This window comes from Triticum dicoccoides, chromosome 7B (genome assembly GCF_002162155.2).
Source record: "Triticum dicoccoides isolate Atlit2015 ecotype Zavitan chromosome 7B, WEW_v2.0, whole genome shotgun sequence".
NCBI classification, from domain to species: Eukaryota; Viridiplantae; Streptophyta; class Magnoliopsida; order Poales; family Poaceae; genus Triticum; species Triticum dicoccoides.
The window spans coordinates 523,694,182-523,703,560 of NC_041393.1; the positions used below are offsets into that span (position 1 = coordinate 523,694,182).

General features: G+C 42.3%; 1 protein-coding gene across 3 annotated transcripts; it reads right to left on the bottom strand.

Annotated features, from left to right (window-relative positions):
* Nucleotides 1–1,343: 1,343 nt before the first annotated feature.
* LOC119337403 (translation initiation factor IF-2-like) lies at nt 1,344–8,930 on the bottom strand. 3 transcript variants are annotated; one of them, XM_037609528.1, is made up of 10 exons: nt 8,337–8,930; nt 7,110–7,178; nt 6,587–6,655; nt 6,244–6,312; nt 5,724–5,792; nt 5,231–5,452; nt 4,194–4,371; nt 3,884–4,094; nt 2,358–2,482; nt 1,344–1,636 (listed from the first exon to the last, which is right to left on the bottom strand). In XM_037609528.1, the coding sequence occupies exons 1-10, from the start codon at nt 8,873–8,875 to the stop codon at nt 1,532–1,534; spliced, it is 1,656 nt and encodes a 551-aa protein (XP_037465425.1). In that variant the 5' UTR covers nt 8,876–8,930; the 3' UTR covers nt 1,344–1,531. The 3 variants fall into 3 exon arrangements, with proteins under 3 accessions (XP_037465425.1, XP_037465426.1, XP_037465427.1); XM_037609529.1 differs by lacking the exon at nt 6,244–6,312; XM_037609530.1 differs by lacking the exons at nt 5,724–5,792; nt 6,244–6,312.
* Between the last annotated feature and the right edge of the window lie 449 nt (nt 8,931–9,379).

Consider the following 9,379-nt stretch of genomic DNA (forward strand, 5'->3'; position numbering starts at 1 on the left):
GATAAATATACATAAGAGTGTTTTCTGTTGTATAGTTTCAAGTTTATGAGGAAGCTATATTTAAAGTTAGGTGCTTTGTGCAAATTTATAGTCATAGTCACCCTCTTATTATGTAGGGATAAGTGCCAATTCAACCTAAATATAGTGAGTAAAATTAAGCTACCTCGCGACAAGTTTCACTACTCTCAAATAAAAACCTTTAAAAATCATAAATATAGTTTTGAATAGACATGGCATAAGAACTGACAACATAAATAACTTTTTTGCAAAGACTGACAACATAAATATTGTTTATCCTGAAAGCACAAAGTGTAACCTCGTCGATTAGCCGACGTACACGCGAGGTTCGACCGGGTCGTCATGGGTTAGTTTCAAAAAAATCACGGGTTTGAACCGAGGTGCTCCCCTTTCTAGTTTAAAAAATAAAAAATTAATCAAATTTAAAATCATTTGTACGGCCCATCTTTATATGGGAGTTGTGCATTTTACACGTCTAGTACCCCTGGTGTGGTGGCTATTTACGCTAGTCTCTGGCTAACCAGCAGATTGTGTGATCGAATCTCACATTTTGCAATTATTTCATTTCATTTCAGGGAATTGTACGTGAATAAATAAAATACAAGGGAGTTATCTGCAAAAAATGCTCCCCCCACTTACGTATGGGCCTATGCCGCGCTGGCACGCCACATGTACAGGTATACTTGGCCATACCTCGGGCCGGGCCTAGCCAAGCCCGACGAAAAAAAACCAGGCCCGAGCCCGGCCCGGCCATCGGGCCTGTTTTCTAGGCTTGAGCCCAGCTTGAACACATAAAAGCCCATCGGGCTTTGGGCCAGCCCAGCCCGACCTTCAGAGAAATGCGAAAACAACGGGCCTCAGCCCAGCCCGGCCTTTGGGCTCAAAATCTAGGCCCAAGCCCGGGCCGGGTTTTTTCGGGCCAGGCCGGGCTTCCCATGGCTAGGTCTATGTGCAGGCCATACGCCTTGATATATTATACAAAGCACCGTATTTGCACGTTGAGACAAGTTAAGTGACCACAATTACAACTGAACATCGAGTACCTCTTCAAAAAATCAAACGGCCGGCGCATAGTGCTCCCCAAAAGCCACCAATTTACTACTTCCTCCATTCCTAAATACAAGTCTTTGTAAAGATTTCACTATGGACTACATACGAAGCAAAATGAGTGAATTCACACTTAAAATGCATCTACATACATCCGTATGTGGTTCATAGTAGAATCTCTTCTCTTCAAAGACTTATATTTAGGAACGTAGGGAGTATGTGCAACTGGTAAGTATGTCATGCCTAGCTCTACCCTATCAATAAAAGCCGACAAAACATGGATGTAATTTTTATGAATGGTAAACAATGGAGATTAATTAAATCCTTATAGGTTCCAAGGTAACCAGCATAACAACACGCCACCAAGTGGTGGTGTTATGAAGATGGAGGCTATTCAATAAAGTTTCATCTCGCTCTCATCTAGTTGTGGTGTTTTACACATTTTCAACTCATTGTCCTCCATCGTCTAGCCGGTATGAAACTTGCGCCTTTCCTCCTTTCCTTCCTTGATCATACGTCTCACCCTATCCTCCTCTTCTTTCAGCCAAACTTCATCACGCACGTCAAATAACTGCAAAATGGGGAGAGAGAATGAAACTTCAGTGTTTGCCGCAATCAAATGGACAGGCTATTTCATCAACAAATTCAACTTTATAGAATTGAAAATAAGATCATGCTTTCATTGTAGATTCGTAGGTAAATCCCTTCGTTGTAGTTGGCCTAAGATGTTTGAATGTCGTTATAAATGATCTTTTATATACCATAAGAACAAGATGGCAAATTTTTCTTGATACCAGGTATTTTGCTAGCTTTACTTAAATCTGAGTTGCTCTGTCCTGATGGCATGCTGATGTGCTAGAAACAGAGTACCCCTTTCTACATAGGAAGATAATGCATGCTAACAAGTAGGGACACTTTTGTCAAGATGTTAGCTGTCATTCTCTACAGATCAGTGTCTTCATATAACTAATAACTCATTTATTAATAGCTGTGATATTCAACTCCCGGCTGGTATTCTTTCTCACCTACAGCAGGGTCGTTGAATGCTTTGATAAATTCTAAGGCAACCTAGGAAATTTTGGATCCTCACTAGAGGCAGTGATAATTACATTCTTATGTATGATCATCTATCCTAATTTGCAGCTAACTTACAAGTGAAAAATATAATGATTTAAGCTGCAGCCTGCAGTTGGCTGTTTCCTTGGCTAATTAATTTTCACTTTGCTAGGAAAATATTGCACACAACAGTCAATCAAACATAAGTATGGAAGGTCAGCTTGGGAGGAACACACCTTCTCAAATAAAGGAACTCCACGTGCACGACGTCTACCATGTCCATATGACTTCTGGGTGCGGCCACGGTTGTATCCATCATGAGCAGGGTGCTTCATGTCAGCTCCACAGACATGGCATTCACCTTCAAAAAAAAAGGTGAAAATAGGTGAATAAATAGAGGTCAAGAAAACATTGCCATAGCTGGCTAGCATCAACACTTAGGATGAAAACAACGCTCAGGACTTGGCGTTCGAAACTGAATACTATTTTGTTCCAGATCCTGTTTCATACACACTTCAAGATCCAACAGTGATAGTGCATGCAATTTCCAACATAGCAAAACCAGCGAACATGATATGGATCACGCTAGATTCAACAGGATTCAACCCAAACTGCAAGAACGGGATTCAACAATAGATTCACGCTAAGTGGACCTCTCCCGCACAGTCAAGCAGGTCGTCGGGTGCCAGATCCTGTTCAGTTCCTGTTATTTTAAATAGCTTTTGGAATCACATTCTTTAGCTCAGGTCGAACCTTCCCTGTGTGCCCTGTCTCTATCTGAATAGTTTTACAGAACATTTGAAACCTTATCCTGTGAGGAATGTCAGTGGTTTGTTGCTGTCACAGTGTATCATAATGTACTTCTGACGGCAACAAGGAAAAATTTAGATATAGTGATCGCAGATCACCAGTCCAAAAATACCCTGCAATGTGAAGCTGCTGCTGAGGCTCTGCGCCACTACCACCACGGTATGTACGCGCCATGACAGGCGCAGGCGCAACATGCTCAGCCTGTACTTCTGTTTAGTTTTTATCGCGTTGACATTGTTCGTAAAACATGCAATTGTCCTTGGTGCTAAATATTACGGGCAGGAAAGGATTATCCTCTGTTTCTTTTTTTCTGCACTCCCTCATGTGTATTTCTGATTTTTACTATTTGCGCCTCTCATTGATAACTTGTGTGGGTAATAAAGTGGAGGCGAGGGAAGAGGAGCGAGGACTCACGAGAGCGGCAACCAGCAATCAGGCTGACCCAAGTGCAACCGTGGAGCTGGGCTAGACTATAAATTCTATGGCTCTTCACCATCCAGGCTTTGCAGCAATCGAACCTTGACAATTGCAGTTATATATTGGATTTGGTGGTCAATATTGTGCTCTTAAAAGATAACTGTTTGCCAGCCTCATGGGGTCATATTTTCTTCTTAGTGCATATAGCCAGATAATAAAATTTGAACTGAAACTATTCTACTGCTAAATACAATATGTTTCCAACAATACTTTTTTTATAGGTTCAACAAAATACACACATTGCCTTTGTTATAATCTTCGCCAAAAGTTGAAGGAGAGAGGTTATTTTGGAGGATACTCGACTCAGTGTAATTATGTTTACATGAACAACAGGAGCACAGGCATTCAACTATTTATTATTAGTTTGTTTCTTTATTAAAGAGTGCCCTACTGCATGCAAATGCTACAAACTGGAAACAAATTCGAGAAATTAAAATTCTAAATCTCAAAGCTGATAAAGTTAAGTATATAATACCATTATCATCAGGTTTGACCACGCAGATACAGGTGAGCACATACGCTTCATAATCGCCGTCCATACATGTGACTTCAGCAAAGTACAGATCGTTGCTGGCAGCTCCTTTAGTCTTCATGGTGAGATTGAAATGATCGTAAGATCTATAGCAATCTTTCCCGTCAAAACATGAATTGTGGCTCACAATATCTTCTAGTTCACATGCGAGATCCTGAAGTATTAAGAATGGATAGTATCAACAAGTGAAACATGTATTTGATGACATTCGAGGAATCATGGAACCAACAAAGGACAGAGTGAGAGAGCATACCCCGACGAGACCATTGTCCTCATTGTATTTGTCGAGTACAGCCTTAACCAATTCCTCTGTAGGGAGATCGGTCGTACAGGAAACAAAAGCTTCTATGGAGTGCTTCCGTGTGCCATCATGATACCAGTAAAGAGCATATCGGATAGCCCTCTCCTCGTCGGTAAGTCCATCCATGCATCTATTTCAGATATAAGAGGATTGTAAATCATTAGCATATTTTATACAATAACCAATGAAAAAGCGTTTGGGTTGATGAGTTTGCATGCAAGGTTTTTGTTCAAATAGGAACCAAATAGCCCAGAAGATTAACACAACTCATTGTTTAATAAACAAGAAAAAGGCAAAACAAACTGAACTGCTTACATGCTTATAAGACTAAGTGCTCATCACATTCTTTGTATAAAAGAGAATAAAAGTTATCACCATTTGTTTTTTGGATCTCCAAGTAAGTGTGCCTGACTACAAGCACTATTGGTTACAGAACAAAAACAAAACCGTCTCAACTGATTAATGGAACTAACTGTTCTAGTTACCACCAGCGTTATCAGAAGAAATAGAGCTACATGGGTGTGGCAGGCTAAAAGCTATCCAGTGAGCATAAAAAAATATACCTATAGCATAGCATCTATATATACCGTTTGAATTCAAGCTATGCTAACTATTTTAACAGCTCTAAAACAATTCACAAGCTATTCCTTTAACTTCAGAAAAACCCAGGGTTTTCAAGGTGTGAACACAAACCGATATGAGATATACTCCCTCCGTTTCTTTTTAGTCTGCATATAAGATTTGGTCAAAGTCAAACTTTGTAAAGTTTGACTAACTTTATAGAAAAAATATCAACATCTACAACACAATAGTTATATGTTATGAAAATTAATTTCATCATGCATCTAATAATATTGATTTCATAATGTGAATGTTGATATCTTTTCCTACAAAGCTAGCCAAACTTTACAAAGTTTGACTTTGACTAAATCTTATATGCAAACTAAAAAGAAACGGAGGGAGTATCTAACAAAATTGAGAGACTTTACATGTTTTTTCGCTGAACAGCATGGTGGGAGTCAATGGCTTCCTGAACTTCCTGTATGCTCTCAATCGGTCCACCACGGTCAGGATACGTATGGAAAAATCCATCATTGTCAACTCTCACAAAATATTTTATCATAAGACCAGTGGGCACCAATGTCGAAATACATGAATCGGCCAAAAGATTTATATCATGCTTCAATGACAAGAGATCTGGCACCTTAAACCTGAAGTGGACAACAAAATGTTTGATAAGAGGAAATAAAGTGGAACACAATCTAGTACTTCATGCATGCATTGCAAAATTGGTTTTAACGGCATAATTAGTAAATCTTCGGGAAAATGCGTCTAGTCAGTAACTAAAAGCACCATTATGACTACAAGCAGCATTTCAAGACAGATAACTCATTCCAAACCCTCTAGCTTAGACCAAATTAGCTGCTGACTATAAACAAAAGACAGATCAGAGCGAGGAGAGCGCGCGCGGAAGTTGCATACCTTGTAGTTTGTGGCATAGAGGAAGAGGAAGTCTCCTCCAGTGTTGTCCCTCTTTCCCTCTCCTCATGCCTGAAGTAAAAATGGGGGCAAACAGTCATGTAGCAGCAAGCAGCACTGGCAGGACTCATTATTTAAAACAGTAGCGGGCACACTCTGCTTGCAAGGAAATGCATACGCATTCAATAATAGGGAGCGTCGTATTCCCAGGGTATATAAAAAAGGCCTATTTTCTGTTTTAATGAGATGGTTTAACACATGTAGGATAAAAAGGCGCATACATTTGAGACATCTACAGCTTGCGCTCAGCATGTGTTTAAAACCCAACTGTTCTGATGATCGAGTTGGATTGTTGTTTTCCTCAATGCACCGTTAAGTGAGTGAAAGGGAACGTAGTTCGATAAAAATGCTAATCTGGTTGAGTTCAAAGGCTAAGATCGTAGAACAGTCGTCTCAAGTTACCTACCGGGTCGTAGACCCAGCTATTCAGCAATGGTTGAGAGGGTGCACAATAGTTCCATACCTTGTAGCTTGTGGCATAGAGGAAGAGAAAGTCTCCAACAGTGGTGTCTCTCTTTCCCTCTCCTCGCGCCTGAAGTAAGAAGGGCAAAGCAACGACTCGTCGTTTAAACAATGTTTAATGAGAGAATTCCTTATTTAATACTGGCTTAAAATTTTTGCCCTATTTGACATTGGAAAATAGTTTCTTCCTTTTCTAACACCAGTTCTAAAATTTGTTCCCTTTGTGACACTTCCATCCATTTTTGAGTACTAACAGTGTTAAGTGACACTTGAAAAGATGATTTTAGCTGCTGACTATAACAAAAGACAGATCAGACAGAGGAGAGCGCGCGGAAGTTGCATACCTTGTAGTTTGTGGCATAGAGGAAGAGGAAGTCTCCTCCAATGTTGTCCCTCTTTCCCTTTCCTCATGCCTGAAGTAGAAATGGGGGCAAACAGTCATGTAGCAGCAAGCTGCACTGGCAGTGACTCATTGTTTAAAAACAGTAGAGGGGACACTCTGCTTTGCAAGGAAATACCTACATATTCAATAATAGGGAGTGTCGTATTCTCAGGGTATATAAAAAAGGCCTATTTTCTGTTTTAATGAGAAGGTTTAACACATGTAGGATAAAAAGGCGCATACATTTGAGACATCTACAGCTTGCGCTCAGCATGTGTTTAAAACCCAACTGTTCTGATGATCGAGTTGGATTGCTGTTTTCCTCAATGCACCGTTAAGTGAGTGAAAGGGAACGCAGTTCAATAAAAATGCTAATCTGGTTGAGTTCAAAGGTTAAGATCGTAGAACGGACGTCTCAAGTTACCTATCGGGTCGTAGACCCAGCTATTGAGCAATGGTTGAGAGGGTGCGCGATAGTTTCATACCTTGTAGCTTGTTGCATAGAGGAAGAGGAAGTCTCCAACAGTGTTGTCTCTCTTTCCCTCTCCTCGCGCCTGAAGTAAAAAGGGGCAAAGCAGTGACCCATCGTTTAAAAAATGATTAATAAGGAAACACCATGCGTGTTAAAGGACCAAAACAAAAAAACTTCAAGGGAATAATTCCATGAACAATGCAAGCAAACCATTGAGATGTAATGAAGGCTAAAACCTTCAAATAATAGCGATGCAGAGAAGAATAATTTTAAAGTTATTATCTTTCATGAAGTTCTAAAAAAAGAAGTGGGGTACACTGGGAAAGAAGTAGGCACTCACTACCATAGTGTCAGCGAGCCTCTGCTTCCCCAAACAGGTCGATCAAAGTGTTGACAAACACTTGATGAATTTAATGGGATGCTCACTGATCAGCCGACTAGATCGGCAGTGGAGCGAGTCAACACACGCCATCGAGTTGCGCCTCGACCTATCCATGCTACCGCAGCTCTACCATGTCCAACAACACTTCTGCATCAATTTTGTGCCACACATCGCTTGTTGCATGTGACGACAGCAACACAGCTATCACCAGCCTGATCGATTACTGTAATGCAGACCACTGAAGTTTTTGTTCCCCTCCCCGCTTCCCCTAAGGAGATGTACCAGATTATTAGGTGGTTCCACTGTATCATTCAAATCAGTTTTATGAGATCAGGTTCTCTGATTATCTAATCTGAGCCTCTAAGTCAGGTTTGTGGTTAAGCTAATCTGCTTATTCCTGCTGGACTGCCGACGAACGCATTCTTGCAGCTTTTAATGTGCTCTCGCTTCTCTACGAGTTTTTGTTGAGGCATCCACTATATGTTTGACAAGTGACACAAATTGGACGTGGAAGAGAATTGCTGGACGAGGCTCGATTTTTTAAGACCAGCCCACTAGGGAGTACACAATTTTATCTGACTGTGAGGTTTATATCAGTTTTGTTATACATGTTCGACGAATTGCCGTAATACATTAGATCAGGTAGCCAAGGTTGATTCACTCACCCTGAAACTTTTTAGCATTCTACTCCCTCCGTTCCTATATACAAGTCTTTGTAGAGATTTCACTATGGACTACATACAGAGCAAAATGAATGAATCTACACTCTAAAATGCATCTACATACATCCGTATGTGGTCTATAGTAAAATCGGAGGGAGTATATATTACTTGACCAAGGATAAAAAGAAGTGCATACCATGTTAACATGTGCAGCCGTGGAGGGAGAGCGTCGCCGCTGGAGGGGGGGGCGTGAGGCGGCGGCGGAAGTGCCTTGTCGAGAGCAACAGCTGCTCTGCGTTTGGATTCAGATTCCCTGAGGACATCAGCGACGGGCCGTATCTGCCCGTCATCGGAAGTCAGGAGAGCCCCATGCCTATCTTGGGAGGCAGAGATTTCTCGGCGGTCCTCGGGGAGTTGCTTGGCGATCAGGTCGGCCGCGGAAGTTGCTTGGAGATTTCCATGGGAGGAGGTGCGCTGTAGCACGGGAGACGGCGGCGGGGGAGGACAGGAGGTGAGCTGTGGCCTGGAAGGCGGCGGTGGAGGAGGGGGAGGAGAGGTGAGCTGTGGCATGGGAGACGGGGGCGGAGGAGGGGAGGTGAGCTGTGGCCTGGAAGGCGGCGGCGGAGGAGGAGGGGAGGGGAGCTGTGGCATGGAAGGTGGCGGGGGGGTCGGCGGGGAAGGCGCAGAGCTCTGTGCTCGCCCGTCGCGGCGGCGGCGGCGGCGTCCGGACGGCATGAAGGCGGCGGAGGAGGGAAGTGCTAGGGATTGGAGAGTTTCCCTGTGGAGGGGGTGGGGAAGATTTTGGGTCGTGCCTCTTACTGGACTCGGTTTATTTTAGGCGAAACGCTAATGCTCTACCCTGATCGCGCGGAGAGTTCCGCCGCAAGCGCAACCGTTGGATCGTGTTGATCCATGCTTCGTCACGCACGCTAGCATACAGTCTGTTATTTCCCTTGCCTACCACATGCCACTTTACCTTATCTTCGCAACAACTACGGTGTTGCAAACCATAGCGGCAAACAACGATTGCAACTTAGACAATTTTTTTGCAACATTAGCTCTGTTGCAAAAAGACTGCAACAAAACCTTTGTGCAAAAAAATTAGAACAAAAACTCTGTTACAAAAAAATTCCCGCAACACGACCTATATTGCAGAAATATATGCAACTTTGTTGCAAATGTTTCTGTAACAAGACCTTTGTTGCGAAGTACAGAGGGACGTTGAGCCACTGAATTGTG